At 41.2% G+C, this 17,208-nt stretch overlaps 1 protein-coding gene across 3 annotated transcripts in view; it reads left to right on the forward strand.

The window, feature by feature from the left end:
* The window catches only part of atg4b (autophagy related 4B, cysteine peptidase), a 73,007-nt gene that overhangs the window by 52,832 nt on the left and 2,967 nt on the right, over positions 1–17,208 (forward strand). For all 3 annotated transcript variants that reach the window (XM_041182753.1, XM_041182755.1, XM_041182756.1), the window contains 5 exons: positions 6,216–6,295; positions 11,729–11,931; positions 13,346–13,424; positions 14,125–14,270; positions 16,597–16,653. In XM_041182753.1, the coding sequence (XP_041038687.1) occupies positions 6,216–6,295; positions 11,729–11,931; positions 13,346–13,424; positions 14,125–14,270; positions 16,597–16,653 (565 nt within the window). The remainder of the gene's footprint in view (positions 1–6,215; positions 6,296–11,728; positions 11,932–13,345; positions 13,425–14,124; positions 14,271–16,596; positions 16,654–17,208) is intronic.

Genomic DNA, 17,208 nt, shown 5'->3' on the forward strand with positions numbered 1-17,208 from the left:
GTGTTACTAAAAAAATTGCGCTGGATGGATTAATGGGACTGAAAGCCGATAAATTCCCAGGGCCTGATAATCTACATCCCAGGGAACTAAAGGAGGTGGCCAAGTAGTGGATGCGTTGCTTGTCATCTTCCAAAATTCTATAAATTCTGGAACAGTCCCAACAGATTGAAGTTTGGCAAATGTAACCGCACTTATTTTTAAAGAAATGGAGGGAGGAAGAAAACAGAATTACAGACTGGTTAGCCTAACATCAATAGTAGGGAAAATGCTACAATCTATTATAAAGGACGAGGTAACAGGACATTTAGAAAATATCAATGGGATTAGACAAAGTTAGCATGGATTTATGTAAAGAAAATCATGTTTGATAAACTTGAGTTTTTTGAGGATGTAACTAGCAGAGTAGATAAGGGAGAACCAATGGATATGGTGTATTTGGATTTTCACCAAGCTTTTGGTAAAGTCCCACATAAGAGGTCCGTGTGCAAAATTAAAGCACATGGGATTGGAGGTAATATATTAGCAAGGATTGAGAATTGGTTAGCAGACAGGAAGCAGAGTTGGAATAAATGGGTCTTTTTTAGAGTGGCGGATGGTGACTAGTGGGGCTTGGGCCCCAGCTATTCACAATATATATCAATGATTTGGATGAGGGAACCAAATGTAATATTCCAAGTTTGCTGACAACACAAAACTAGGGGGAATGTTAGAGGTGAGGAGGATGTTAAGAGACTTCAAGATGACTTAGGCAAGCTGAGTGAATGGGCAAATACATGGCAGATACAGTATAATGTGGATAAGTGTGAAGTTATCCACTTTGGTAGGAAAAACAGAATGGCAGAGTATTATTTAAATAGTGATAGATTGGGAAATGATGTACAAAGGGACCTGGGTGTCCTTGTACACCAATCACTGAAAGCAAGCATGCAGGTGCAGCAAGCAGTTAGGAGATAAATGGTATATTGGCCTTCATTGTAAAGGGGTTTGAGTACAGGAGCAAGGATTTCTTGTTGCAGTGGAAAAAGCCTTGGTGCGAACCACCTCTGGAGTATTGTGTGCAGTTTTGGTCTCCTTACCTAAGAAAGGATATACTTGCCGTAGCGAGAGTGCAGCGAAGGTCAGGGGTCTAGAACATGGGGTCGGGGTCACAGTCTCAGGATACGGGGTAGGCCATTTAGGTCTGAGATTAGGAGAAACTTCTTTACTCAGGATGGTGAACCTGCGAAATTCCCTACCACAGAAGGCTGTGGGGGCCAAGTCACTGAATATATTTAAGAAGGAAATAGATTTCTAGACTCTGAAGGCAACTGGGGAGAGAGCAGGAATATGTTATTGCAATAGAGGATCAGCCATGATCATATTGAATGGCAGAGCAGGCTCGAAGGGCCAAATGACCTACTCCCCCTCCTATTTTCTATATTTCTATGTATTCTAGCCCTCGAGATATAAAATCCAACAATTCATTCGCTTTTATGATTATTTTCTGTACCTGTTAATATTTTAATGATCGATGTACATGAACCTCCTAAATCTCTTTGGGACTCCATTATTTCTAGCTTTTCACCTTTTGGAAAGTACCCAGTTCTAGCCCCTTTTTTTCTAAAGTGAATAACCTTTCATTTGCCCACAATGAAATACATTTGCCATTATTTTTCCCATTCAATTACTCTATTAATTTATTTAATTATATGCTTTGATCTAAACAGCTTACAATGCCACATCTTTGTCAGTGGCAAACTTGAGATCATAGATTCATAAGAAATAGGAGAAGGAGTAGGCCATTCGGCCCTCCAGTCTTCTCTGCCATTTAGTAACATCATGGCTGATCTGATTGTGATCTTAACTCCACTTTCCTGCCTGTCCCCCATAACCCTTAACTCCCTTGTCAATCAAAAATCTGTCGAATTTGGCCTTGAGTATATTCAATTACCCAGCCTCCACTGCCCTCTGCGGAAAGGAATTTCAAGGCCTGAGAGAAAAAATTTCCTCCTCACCTCCGTCTTAAATAGGAGGCTCATATTTTGAAACTGTGCCCCTAGCTCTAGACCCCCCCCACAGTGGAGAGCATCCTCCCAGCACCCGCCTTGTCAGAATCTTATTTTTCAATAAGATTACCCCTCATTCTTTTAAACTCCAATGAGACTTGGATAATGTGGCTTTCTATTCCCTCATCCAAGATGCAAATAAATATAGCTTAATAAATATATGTAAATGAATAAATATAATGAATATAGTTGAGGCCCCACCACCTGTCAGACGCCAGCACACCTTGCCAGTTAGAGGAATTGCGCATTATCTATCTTCTGGTGTTCAACCTATTTCCTAATCAGCTCATTTTTTGCCTTCGATTCCGTGAACTTCAACACCCTCCTTGGTCCTATGACCAGGTTTTTATGCCATTTCTTTCCCACGCAGGCACACTGGGCACTGATCCATTGCCTGAAGATCTCTCAACGCTGAACTGGGTATGCACAGCTTTCTTCCAGTTTGTGCATGTGTGGAAACTCCCGAGGACTTGTAGTTCCCCACCTCCACTCAAATCAGATGAGGTCCTCTTTCTTGACAGACTCCTTATTCTGAGAGTCTGCCCCTAATTTTAGATTCCCCAGCCAGTGCAGACATACTCCCAGCATCAGCCTTGTCAAGCGCTTTAAGAATTTTATGTTTCAATGAGATCACTTCTCATCCTACTAAATTCTAGGGAATACAGGTCTAGTCTACTCAATTGGTCCACGTAGGACAATCCCCACAACCCAGTAATCAGTTTGGTTAACCTTCGTTGCACTCCCTCTAAGACAATTATATCCTTCCTTTGGTAATGAGTATACAGTACTCCAGGTGTGGTTAGCAAGACCCTGTATGACTGCAGTAAGACTTCTTTACTCGTACACTCTAATCCTTTTGTAGGAAAGGCTGACATATCACTTGCTTTCCTAATTGTTTACTGTACCTGCATATTAACTTTCTGTATATTTACGATTCAATGGTACTTGAGGCACCTGGATAGAGTATTGTGGAATATGGGAAACAAATGAGAAAGTGCTATGAGACTAATGGGCTTTGCTAGCAATGACATAGGCTCAAATAGCTGAAATAGCCTCCTCCTGTACTTTAATTTCTGATTTTGTAATTTACTAATCTTGTTTTGATGCTATATAAATCTGCAAACAGATCTCATGTTCAATCTCCTCCCTCACTCCTCAATAATTGGAGCAGGCTCAAAGGGCCAAATGGCCTACTCCTGCTCCTAAGTCCTATGTTGCTAATTGCCTACTTTATCCATTTCCAAAATTTGAAGCCTGAATTTCTTAAACTTTTCAGATTGAGAACAGGCAGTCTGTCACTCCATTTTCATATAATTCCTTTGCTACCATGATAGATTCCTCTCCAAAGAGGGATCTTTGATGTGAAGTTTACTCCACTTCCTCCTATTCAGCTTCCCTTTCAATTTGCTGGCTTCTGTGCTTTTAAACTTAGCCTGGTTGGATTGGATCTTGCCTGTGTCTTTCCCTCAGTTTCCTCCTGAATCTTGGGCTCTGTATTTGGCAACAATGTTTACATCGATTCATCAATGGGTGATGTGTGAATGTGGCAGCTGGGCTGAATACTGCCATTGTAAAAACTTGGGCTGGCTGCGCAGGAAATATCTCTGGGTAGGAAATATCTGCTGGGTCTGAGCAGAATAGTTGTTTGGGACTGCACCAGGGTGAAAAAGTAGCTTCTGCTACATTAGAGGCACCTTGGAAGCAGACGTGCCCCTCAGGCCCCTGTATCAGGTTGTGTATTGAGGCAAAACCTAATAGGCAAATTTGGACAATTTATGGATACAATTAACTTTATTTTTCAAAGCATGTGTGCTTTGAGTTGTGTGTACAGTTAGCTAACTAAGGAATATGAATCAAAATGACAACTGAAATGGTTTAGGAAAAGTGTTTAGGATGACTGCTTTGGTTTATCTGTTCCTTGCAACTGTTTACTGAATGTTGACTTGTTTATGAAATTCCTGACTGGCAGTTTCCCTCTTCACTTGCAACCAGTTCATTTATATGCTGAACCATTTTATTTTAGATTTATCATTCATTCGTGGATCCAAGATTTCTCACAATCAAGTGTAAGTGTAGCATTGGAAAATTGGATTAGTTTCAATTTGTGACACTTGATGCGAGGGATACAGGCATGTGCTAGACGTTTTTTTTTACTTATAATAGAGGATCTTCTGTGTAATTATTTGTGATAAATCAAGGTTTTGTTGTTTCAAAAGGATGGATGGTGCTTAGGCGTAGAAGTGCAATGAAAGAATTTGGAGGAAATTTCCAAGTCCTCTTCCCAGAAACAATTCAGGATGTGTTTTCTTGTTGATTCCTGAAAAGTAAATAATATTTCCCTTATCCAATGTAGTTGGATAAGTCTTGATGTAGAAATCACTACTTGAATTTTGAACATAAATAATATAAATTGCAGTTGCTGTAATAGTTTCTCTCACTTCTCTTGGAGTAAAAATCAGAACTTCAAAATATTTATTGTGATCATTCACCTCAAAATGTTCTAAAACTTTTATACTGTCACTTGTTTTCAATTGATTTCAAAGAACAAGTTCATGGAAAAATGAGCTGTTGCAGTTGCCAGCTGCTTGGCATGTGCTGGGAGATTCTCTGCATTTCAGGCTGTGGCATCCTGGGAACTTCAGGCTGAGCCATAATTGGTTAACACGAGTGATAGCTTTGGAAAGAATGTCCACTCCATCTGTGCACTTTGAGAGGCCACAGACTCTAAGTACCAGAGAATAATCTATTGAGTATTACATGCTATCATGTTTGTAAAACAGTATATTCTGTAATTAATCTCAAACAGCCCCACAAGAAATTCACTAGTTATGTACAAAATCAAAGAAAGACTTGCATTTATTTGTGCTTTTCACAATCATGATGTTTCAAAGCACTTCATAGCCAATTAAGTACTTTTGAAGTGTAGTTATTGTTGTAATGTAAGAATTGCAGCAGCCAATTTGTGCATAGCAAGCTCCCACAAATAGCTTTGTGCTAATTACCAGATAATCTGTTTTTTGTGATGTGGATTGAGGGATAAATATTGACCTGGACACCAGGGAAAAGTCCTCTACTCTTCAAAACAGTGCCATGTGATGTTTTACATCTACCTGAGAGGGCAGATAGAGCCTCACTTCAACATCTCATTCAAAAGATGGCATCTAGTGGAGCATCTACAAGACCAAACCTGTTCATTCAGCAGGTTTGTGGTTTTGTTATGTTTAAGTTACAGCGTGTCAGCTGGGGCAGTAATTGAGATATTATATTTGGACATGTCCTTTCCTGATCACCATGTCTTCACTTCTGGAGATAAAGTGCGTTAGGATGAGGAAAGGATAAGACTCAGCTGTAATGCCCACTGAATCTCACCTGTACACTGGAACATGACCAGTTGGCCTTGATTGTGGGCATGCGGTAAGAGAAAGCAGTTCTAATTTATACAAAGCATTTTATTTCTTTTGACTAAGATTATTTTGCGCATAAGTTCAAAAGGTCACATGAACCATGCACAAAGTCTACATAATGCAAAATTCAAAGACAGGATAGTGTGACAGCAATATACATCAGTATGGGCCATAGCAACCCACATTGCAACCCCATATACTAGACTGAATCACAGGCTCACATCAAGTTCAACTTTGGCCATTACAAAACAATAGAAAGATGTTCATTAGTATTCTTAAACTCACTAACTTTGAAGATGAAATAAACCAAAATTACAAAAACTTCCTAACTGTGCAGCTAATTCATCTTCTGCCATTACTCACCAATGCTGAGTCATGCACAGTGATTGTTTTCATCAATAGTTGTTGGGTACAATATGAAGCAGGAATTGTCATGGAGGTTGAAAGTTGCGTGATGCTGGAGGAGGGAGGGTAAAGGGTGAGAAAGGGTGCTATAACCGTCTGCTGTTAGTTAAAGTGGGGGGAAGCGTGCAATGGCTAAACAGTATTGGTGGGTAATAAGGTGAGGATGTGGCAATCACAAAATATTGGTGAGTAATGGCAGAGGATGAAATAGCTGGACAGTTGTTTTGGACCAGTTAATTCAGCATAGATTGGGAATTGAACATGGGATGTGGTCTGCATGGTTTAGTATGTGACATGGTGCATGTGATTACTTTGTTTGTCCTGGTTCATGATGGATAATAATATTCACCTTTTCTTTTAGGAAGCTCACATTCTTTGACAACTGGAGCTCGTTAGCAGTTCATGTTGCAATGGATAATACAGTAATAATTGACGACATCAGTAAGTGTTAGCATGGGAGTGAATCTGTAAAGTTATGTTCCTGACTACCTCCCTGTGGTTGAATCCTACTGTAAATGTTACTATCTCTGTTAATAGCCTTCACCTCTCAATTGGAAGTATGTCGACCCAAGCCCCATTCCTGTGCAGCACCGAGGAAATCTTTTGAATTAACTGTTAATCTGGGGAGTTGCTTGTCGCTGTGGTTTAGTTTAGCCCTGTGGCTTTATATAAGGAAAGTCAGGGCATTCTCTTGGCTGACTTCCCTTCCTAAACTAACACTAGCATAGTTAGATTAACTAGTAGTTCATCCCATTACATTTAATAGCATCCTGCTGTTTGTACATGTCTGCTCCCTTTTGTCAACATAAGTCATTGTGCTTCAGAGTAGTTTATTGTCTGTGAAATATTTCTCAGAAATGTGTTATGGTGGTCTTTAAATACAGCTTCCTTCCTGCGTTGAAAAGTGACAGCATTGGTCACTTGCCCCTGATCTGCCTTGTAATCTGTATAATATATTGAAAATCTTGCGTGTGTACATGTCTTGTCGATAAAACCTTACTTTCTATTGTCAACCTTCTCATCAATTATTGTTCATTTATAATAGAAACTTCCTATGTAAACTCGTCACTCTGTAATTCCATCCTTCTGCTAACGGTGGCACAGTATCACCTAGTTTTCCATTTCCCATCTCAACTTGCAGCACAGATGACTCCTGTGCTATAACTAACCCTGCTTGTTACCTAAATCATCAAATAAAATCCAAATAGTGAACAAAATAAGGACTTTAAGTTAGGTCTGCATGCCCAGGTCCAATTGTTCCCTGCCCTCTAACCTCACTTGCACACCACATTAATTCTTGAACATCTCTCTGCAGTGCCTCAGGAAATTACTTATTGTTTTATAAGTGTAGTTAAATAATAATCAAAATAATTCCCCAGGAGAACTTTTGACCCAACCATGTACATTTATAATTTAATGCAATCACCACAACATTGCTGATGGCTGTGGTTTATTGTTGTTTCAGTGCAAATGTTTAAAAGGTGTAGCCACCTTCTCATCAGGAGTTTCAAGCCTATATGATATAATTGTGAACCGGTAATAGTATCAGGAATTCATAGTGATGTTTAATGGTGTACTGGTAAATATGGTGCATACTTTTCCCTCCCCTTTCTCCCTATCTCTCAAAAAGACTGACAAGCTATTCTATGGACACACTCCTTTTCCTTCTCCTCTTCCCATCACTCCTTCCACCCCTCATGGATCACCTACCTGGTCATTCTTAATGCGAAACCTGGACATTGAGTATCATCCAGCTAGTCAACCCAATCCTGTTCATGGTTCTTGCTTACCTACTTGCTTTTTACAGCAAGTAACACTTGCCAGCAATCAGGGAGGGAACACTGGCTGATTTTTTTTTTTATATGTGTCTATCTCCTTAGCTTAGATTGCCTAAGGTTAACTGATCTCAATTATCAATTTAGCATTAAGAAAAGGAGCAGTTGCATTTATATAGCATCCTAGGGATGCCCCAAAACACTTTACAGTCTATTAAATGCTTTTGTGGTGTAATCATTATTGTAACATGGCCAATTTCTACAATTGATCTCGTAAAATCTCATACAGTATAGCAATAAATGACCCGATGATTGCTTTGGTGATGTTAATTGATACATAAATGTTGGCCATGTACCAGAAGAATTCCCCTGTTCCTCTTTGAATAGTATCATAGGATATTTTCCATCCACCTGAAAAGGCAGACAGGGCCTTTGTTTAACATCTCATTTGACAGATATCAGCACTGCGCTGACCAGTCATCCCAGATTCTCTGCTCTAACCTTTGGAGTGGGACATGAACTCAACCTTCTCAATCAAATGCGAGAGCGCTACTACTGAGCCAAGGTTAACAGCTTTTGTGTAATCTCTGAATGATTGTTTTCTAGTCCACATTACAAAGAAATGATTTTTGAACATTTGTGTTTCTCTTTTTGATGCTTAGACTAGCCTCCCTATTAAACTACTTTTACTATTGAGAAGTATAGGGAAAGTACAGTGCCAAAGCTAGATGAGGAACTCTGGTGAATCAGGAAGTAATCTCTGGATGACATCAAGCTTGGACTTATTCTGTGGGTTTTACTTGGGCCAAGATCCTAATATAAGCTATACCTGCATTAATTTATGTAGAACCTGTTGTATCAAATTCCATCCTGAGCTTTTTGTTTCTTGTCAATTTCTTCATCAGATTTATCTTAAGGTTTTGATGTTTTGCTAGAGTATGGCTCCATAATCATCAATCATGCACTGAGCTTGACCAGTTGGCCATTATCTCACCTGAATCTTGACAATGATGTTGGCGGACTTTTGCTACCATTGGGTCATCACAGCTGTACTTAATCTTGGTCTCATTGTGACAAATACTGTGGAGGACTTGCTGAATAGCCATCAGGAGTAGGAATTTGTGCCATTTCCCACATCCTAACCCAGAGCCTTGGGATCAGTTGTTGTGTCCCATTGTTGCTATGGCTAAGATCAGCTAACCTAGCAAAGACTCAGAGATCCATTCTGGCAGCGACTGATCTTTGTAACTCAGGTGATGCATTTATCCAACAAATTATTGTAAGAGCCATTTATATACTTACCTTTAATTATAGCTGTGCAAACAAAGTCATAGCTCTGATCACCAACTTGAAGGTCAGTTTACCTCCTGAATGAACCCAAGCCAGTGTTTACTTAACATCAGCTATACTTTGTAGTCTTCAAGGGGGACACTATGGCAGCAGTCAGCTATCCTGAAACCTGATGGTCTTGGAAGCAAAGCCTATTTGCTGTTGAGTAAACACTGATTAGATTCATACATGGGTTAACTGACCTTTTGAAATCATTGATCATTTCCATTTCCACACCCTTGTAGGCAGCGAGCCCCACGTATTTACCACTTGTGTATGAACGTTCTTCCTCGCATCATCCTACATCTCTTGCTCAAAACTTTAAATATGTGTCCCCTAGTCCTTATACCATCAGCCAGTGGGAACAACTTTCCTTTGTCTGCCTTATCTAAACCTGTCATAACCCTGTACATCTCTATTAAATTTCTCTTCAACTTCCTTTGCTCCAAGGAGAACAACCCAGGCTTCTCCAGACTAACCTTGTAACTAAAATCCCTCATTCCTGAAACCATTCTGGTAAATCTCCTCTGCACCCTCTCAAGAACTCTTGCATCCTTCCTAAAGTGTGGTGACCAGAACTGGATGTAATACTCTAGTTGTGACCTAACCAGAGCTTTATGAAGGTTCAGTATAACTCCCCTGCTTTTACAATCGATACCTCTGGTCATGAAGCCCAATATCGAATATGCTTTGCTAACTACTCTCTCAATATATCCTGACACCTTCAAAGATCTATGAAAGCGAATCCCAGGTATCTGGACGTTGTGGGCTAACAGACCACAGAGGAAACAAAGCCATAACTGAGCAGTGCCAAAATAAGATGAGTTAGGAAGATGCAAACAGGAGTAGGCCATTCAGTCCCTTGACTTGAGCCTGTTCTACTATTCGGTGTGAACAGTATTGATCTGCGATCTAACTCCATAAATCTTTGCCCCATATCCCTTAAGTTAGCAAAAATATATCAATCTCTGATTTATAATTAATTTATTTTGTGTCAGCTGCCATATATGGATGAAAGTTCCAAAGGTCTATCATCCTCTGCGTAGATGTATTTCTTAATTTCACTCCTGAAAGGACTGGCTCCAAGTTTTAGATCCTATCTATTCCCCTTAATATCTTTAAAGCGCAATCAAATCATTCCTTAATCTTCTAAACTCCAGGAAATATAACTCTTTTCTTCTTGTAATTTAACCCTTGGAGTGCAGGTATCAATCCTAGTAAATCTACACTGCACTCCCTCCAAGGCCAAAGTATTCTTTCTAAGGTGTGATGCCCAGAACTGCTCAAGGTAATTCCAGGTGTAGTCTAACCAGGGTTTTGTATAGCTGAAGCATGACTCCAACCCTCTTGTATCCTATTCCTCTAGATAGGACAGCATTGCATTAGCCTTTTTGTTTTTTATTTATTCTTTCATGGGATGTGGGTGTTGCTGTCAAGGCCAACATTTATTGTCCATCCCTAATTGCCCTTGAACTGAGTGGCTTGCTAGGCCATTTCAGAGGGCAGTTAAGGGTCAATCACATTGCTGTGGATCTAGAGTCACATGCAGGCCAGACCAGGAAGGTAGATTTCCTTCCCATTAGTGAACTAGATGGGTTTTTAAGACAATCAACAACGGCTTCATAGCCACTGTTACTGAACAAATCTTCCTTGAGTGATCTGTCAACATACAGGCTGCAACAGGTATCAGGACAGCAGTAGCAGTGCCAGCACAATAGCTTTTAATTCCAGATTTTATTAGTTAAATTTAAATTCCTCCAGCTGCCATTGTGGATTTGAACCCATGTCCCTAGAGCATTCGCTTGGGCTTCTGGATTATTAGCCCAGTGACACTACCACTATGCCATCTCCTGTTATGATTTTCTGTACCTAATCATGACATTTTAATAATCTGTGTACCTGGACCTTCAAGTCTCTTTAGACCGCCGCTGTTTCTAGGTTTTCGCTGTTTACAAAGTCCCCTGTTCTATCCTGTTTAGTTCCAAAGTAGATGACCTCACATTTGCTTACATTGAAATCCATTTGTCATAGTTTTCCCATTCATTTAATCAATTAATATCTCTTTTTAAACAGTGTAGAGGAAAGGTTGGACAGGCTAGGCTTGTATCTACTGGAATTTAGAAAAGTAAGAGGCGATTGGTAGAAATGTATAAGATCCTGAGAGGTCATGACAGGGTGGATGTGGAGAGGATGTTTCCTCTTTTGGAAGAATCTAGAATTAGGGGTCTTCCCTCAAAAGGTGGTAGAAGCAGAGTCTTTGAATATTTTTAAGGCAGAGCTAGATAGATTCTTGATAACCTTTCACCCCCTTGTTTATCAGGGGTAGGTGGGAATGTGAAGTTGAGATTACAATCGGATTGGCCATGATCTTATTGAATGGTGGGGGGGGGGCTCAAAGGGCCAAGTGGCCTAGTCCTCCTAATTCGTATGTTCATGTAGATGGTAAACTTACAATGATCTTGTGTCATCTGAAAATTTGTGACTTCCTATCCCATCCTTTAGTCAATATGTCGCTGTTGCAACAGAAATCTTGTGTGACAAGTCACATTCTGCTAATTAGAGTTTCCATCTGTTACCCCTACTCTTTGTTCCCTTCCACGCAGTCAGTTGCTAAGCAGGTCAATAATATGCCTTCAATTTCATGAGCTTCAACTTCAGCTAGTCGTCTTTTCTGAGTGACTTTATCAAATGCCTTCTGGTGCTGTGTATAGGCAGGGATGAGACTGGGCGGAGCGGGCTATCATCAATTTCACATCTTGTTTTGTAACAGAAATGTTGTGCAAGTCTGAGAGTCCATGTGCAGGGGCAACAGCAGCAGCATTCCCGCAAACTGATGGTCAGAGGCCGTTCAATGGGTATCCATCAGGAGCAAATTACTCAGAAGACACATTAGCATGGAAACCATTAGTGTTGCTAATACCTCTAAGGCTGGGACTCAGCGAGATCAATGAAGCATACATCAAAACACTGAAGGTACAGTTTTTTCCCCTCACAGAAGGCACTGGACTTGTAAGAAGAATAAAAAGGGAAAAAAATTGTGAATGCTGGAAATCTACACAATTTTTCAGCACAGAAACAGACCATTCTGACAAACAGGTCAACGCAGGTGTTTATGCTCTGCATGAGTCAAACTGCGACCGTGGTAAACTATCTCTTATCTTTCTCGACCTGCCTGCAGCCTCTTACACAATTGACCACACCATCCTGCTCCAGCGCATCTCCTTCATCACCCAGCTGGGTGGGAATGCAATCACAAGGTTCCATTCTTATCTATTTAATCATAACCAGAGTATCACTTGCAATGGTTTCTTTTCCCGTTCTCGCACCATTACCTCCGGAATCCCCCCACACTCTACTCTTGACCCATCCTATTTCTCATTAAATGCTAAACCTTAGTAACAACATCTTAAAAAGCAACATCAGATTTCATATACGCTGACGACACCCAGATGTACCTCTCTCTTGCCTCTGATTTGTCACACTGCTTGTTTGACGTCCACTGTATGAGCAAAAATTTCCCCCAACTAAATATTGGGAAGTCATTGTCTTTGGCCTCCGTTGCAAACTCAGTTCCCTAGCCCATGACTACATCTCTCTAATCTCTCCTGCCTACCCCAGGCTTTCACTTTTGTCCTTCCTCTCCCCTTTCCCTGCCTCTGAACTTGCTTAAAGCCTTTTGGGTTGCTAACCGTTCCAGTGCTGATGATGTCATCCACCCGAAACGTTAACTCTGCTTCTGTCTCCACAGATGCTGCCACACCTGCTGAGTGTTTCCAGCATTTTCTATTTTTATTATCGATCCCATCCCTCTCCCTAGTTACTGTCTGAGGCTGAACCTGACTGTTGCAATCTTGGCATCCTATTTAACCCTGAGCTGAGCTTCTGACTCTATATCCACTCCATCACCAGAACCACTAACTCCACTTCCAGAGCATTGCCTGTCTCTGCCCCTGCCTTGGCTTAGCTGATACTGAAACCCTCATCCATGCTTGCGTTATTAGAGTTTAATGTTCCGTTGCTCTCCTTGACAGTCTCCAACTTACACCCTCTGCAACTGGAGCTCATCCAAAACGCTGTTGCTGTATTCCATCTTGCCAAAATCCTGTTCACCCCTGTGCTTGCTGACCTACATTGACTTGTCCACCAACACATCAAATTTAATGTTCTCATGCTCGTGTTCAAGTCCCTCCATGGACTCACCCCTCTGTATCTCTATAACCTTGTACAATCAGCAACCCCCCAAGATCTCGGTGCTTCTCCAATTCTCTTTTCCCCCCCCCGCCCCCCCAGTCCCCCAGCCTTGTGTCCCACCTGTGTCTTCAGCCCTCATCTACCTTCACCCTGGCTCCATGTCTGTTTCAGTCACTAATTTGGGTTTCTTTTTCAGAAATGTTTCATGATGCCACAATCTCTTGGAGTCATCGGTGGAAAACCCAACAGTGCCCATTATTTCATTGGATATGTAGGTCAGTTAATGCTGAAATATGCCTTCACTCCTGTCCATTGCGAATGGCCATTACAAAGTTTCAGCCAAGTGGAAACTCTTATGTTTTAAACTGGGCAGTGGTGCAGTGGGAACTAAGTAGTGAACCATGGGAGGGTGGTAAATGTCAGACCAAGTGGGATGTAATGCACGTTTCCCTAGTTATAGTTCCTGTAACATTTTGCCATCAAACTATTAGTGTCTTCTGATTCACCATCAGCAATGCCTCAGGAGTCTGCCAGTAAAATTGCTTTATCTTCTGAGTTGTGCTTTGAAATTACTCAATAAAAGCGTGATATTATGCATCAAATACGTCTCCAAAATATTCTCAGAACAGTACAATTGGCTTCTAATTCTTGAGTGTACAGCAAACAGATAAAACCCTTGGTGTTTTACTGCTTGTCAGCTATGCAAAGAGCAACTTCTTCAAATACTAATGTTCTGTACAAATGAGCTAATGATTACTTTTACAAATAATGGTTTGTAACAATTCTGTACTTGATAACTAACGTGACTGTAACTGGCCTTGTTTCTGCCAGATACTGCAAATTGTGTACACACACACACGTTGGAAGTGTCACCAAGAAGTCATGTGAAATCTTTGATATCTTGGATTTGTAAATGGATCCTTTGATAAGAGCCAACTACTTACATAAATATTCTTCTGTCATTTGGTTTTGCAGAAGATGAACTGATCTACCTTGACCCACATACAACACAGCCTGTGGTGGAGCCATTTGAGGACTTTTCTATTCCAGATGAGAGCTTCCACTGTCAGCACCCACCTTGTAGAATGAGCATCTGTGACCTGGACCCTTCCATCGCAGTGGTATGTGCACCACGTCAGTGCTGGTTGCGCATAAAAACACTTTTTTGCTAATCCAATATAGCCAGTTTGAGGTTTATAAGGATCTCTTTGCAGTGCTTTGGATGGTAATGAGCTGTCAGACCAGCAAATAGCACTCAGGGATTAAGATGATCTCTAAAGGATGTATGAATAATGAGTTGCTGCTGGAACTTGCATTGAACAAAATATAAATGAACCTGTAGAAAGAGAAATCCATCTAGCACCAGGACCAGGGAGAGAAATCATGGGGCTCCGATGCTTCTCCTGTTTCTGGGTCCCTTATTCCCCTCCCCTCAATCATGCATGCTATTTTTTCCCCTTTCAAGATTCACCAACCAATTCACCAAACAATCACAGAAAGGTCCTGGTAAAATGATGGCGTCCATTGTTGGCACCTGGTGACAACTATCAATGATATAATGCAGTGTTGGTTTGTATGCACCCTATAGGTGATCCCACTGCAACTATTAAATAAACCAGAGTACAAATTTTAGTTTAACAGCATCTCGCAATATTGCTAATTTGACAGGAAAATATCCCATTAGTTATTTGTAACATTGCAGACAATAACACTGATTTTGGTGTCTGTCTCATTAACATGTTTTTTGGATACGGTGATAGTAAATTCAAATTTAAGGGAAAGATTCAATACTTGCAACCCAGATTGCAAGAAAACTTCATGTTTTTTATATATTTTGACCATCTGTTCTGTATAGAAAAGAAAGATCATCTTCATGCTGCAGCTTTCATTGTTGGAGACTTGTAGAAGGGAAAGAGGGAGGGAGGGAGGATGGTCCCATTCACTTCCTGCTGCCTAAGCTCCCTCCTCCGTCCCTGGACACACTGACACAGCACGAGCCTAAGCTCCCCTGGGCCTGCTCTGGCCTCATTACCAGCGGAGATTCCCTGCTGCTGTTCCAGAAGGCCAAGAAGTGGCAGCAGAAAATGGAAGACGTTGTCGCAAATTGTTCAGCGTAGCTGAAAGATTCCTGCATGGTGGCCTTAATCAGAATCATGAAGGTTGGAAGCCGCAGCGCAGCAACTGACAGGCTGACGGTTCTGATTTTTGTTTTAAAAGCCGGTCTTTCAGGTCAGCAGATTTTGCCTCTGGCTGCTCAGGACAGATGAATTCCATTTGCAACATCGAGCCTGGGCACCCTTAGCCCTGGTGTTTTATACAGGCTGTACCCAGCTCTCCCAGGCCCAGTCCAGCATATTTACTTTAAAAAAAATTACATTTCGACACTTACCTCCCCTGAAAGAAATATTAATATTGTCTTGTTTCTCAATAATGTGTGTTCCAGCACAAACAGTAGCCAGTGAAAAGCAATGTCGCTTTGGGGACTGGGTGGCGCAAGGTCCAGCAGATTGTCTTGTCTTTGGGCCTTGGGTTAATGCTCTGTTCAAACCAATGGAATAAAACTCGGTTGGAGAATTGGTTCTGGGAACTAGAGTGCAGGGGGAGGGAGGGAGGTTGTGGCATTTAAAAGCATAAATGGTTGTGGTGTATTCAATATTTATACCTAGGAAATTTGTAAATCTAATTTAAGTTGGATTAATGTTCACTGTTTGCACCTTTCCATCTTCAATCTCTGAATAGAAAAAAACATTAATATAAGAATAACCTGATAATAGAGTAATGGAAGATGCAAATTGTGGAAAGGTGCTTTGTGTTGTCAGGAGTCCCCTGCATTGGGTCAGGGGCAGTAAGTCCACAGCAGCTGCTGAGCATCCTTGGAGCATGTTTGCATTGATTGTAAATGTGCCAGCTGATAATCCCCACATTGCTGCTTGGAGCAGCCATGTTTAATGCACTTGCAGATTTGTCCTGGTAGCTGTGACCTCAATTACCCCTTGCATAAATTCCTCTCTCCTACCGAATAGAGGTACTGCTGGGATTAGCCTTTAGCAATATGAGGAGGATCAGGAGTGCAAGATTGCTTATCATATAGGTAATGTTCAATTAAGCATTCTTCAATCCTCCACAAACCAGTTACCTACCCGCATCCTTTCTCTCTCTCTCTCTCTCCCCCCCCCCCACCCCGTATCTCAAACTGCCCTCTCCATACTCCACCTCGATACCCCATGCTCTGCCTCCTCACCTTGATACCTTACATTGAGCTTTTGTACAGCCCAGGATGGATGAAAGACCCCATGCCTCCACTGGGTTTTCTGAGTAGTATGCAATGTATGCAGGCTGCTTCCTGTTCATGATCAACAGTCTGCTGGTGGATGCCAGAGATGGGTGACTATCTGTGAACACAATGCTGGGTGTTGATCCTTGACTGCTTTGTTTGTTCTCCTGCAGGGCTTTTTCTGCAGCACAGAGGAGGATTTTAACGACTGGTGTAAAAGAATGAAAATGGTACGACTAATTCTTTAAAAATTAATTGGATCCTCACAACCAAACTTTTCTTCAGGTGGTTCTGTTAATCTGTTCACCTTCATATGTTCCATACAAAGCAGCCATGTGGTCACAGAGCCGAGAAAGCATCAAACACAGGAAGAGAGACAGTTTCCTCATCCCTGTTTTTAATAGTAAAACAACTTGTAGAGATTCTAGTATCTGAGCATGCCATTACACAGCAGCAATTTAAAATGTTCAAAAGTGTCTACCTGAATTGGAACTGTCAGCCATGGCCCAATGGTGGCACTCTCACCTGAGTCAGAAGTTTATACTGACTTTGCCTCCATATGCTTCAAAAAAATGTATCCCATTTCCTGTGAAGAACTTGTGAACACCCTGAAGAAGGGAGGGGAGGTTTATGGATGCACTTTATTTTCCATGGTAGATTGCCCATGGCATTCCTCAAGGTAAGTCAGGCAATCTTATTTTGAGGGCACGGGTGCTATACCCTGTAATGCAACATATAATGTGGTTCACACTTAACTGCCCTCTAAAATAGCCTAGCAAGCTACT

The sequence above is a fragment of the Carcharodon carcharias genome, chromosome 2, assembly GCF_017639515.1.
Source record: "Carcharodon carcharias isolate sCarCar2 chromosome 2, sCarCar2.pri, whole genome shotgun sequence".
Classification (NCBI taxonomy): domain Eukaryota; kingdom Metazoa; phylum Chordata; class Chondrichthyes; order Lamniformes; family Lamnidae; genus Carcharodon; species Carcharodon carcharias.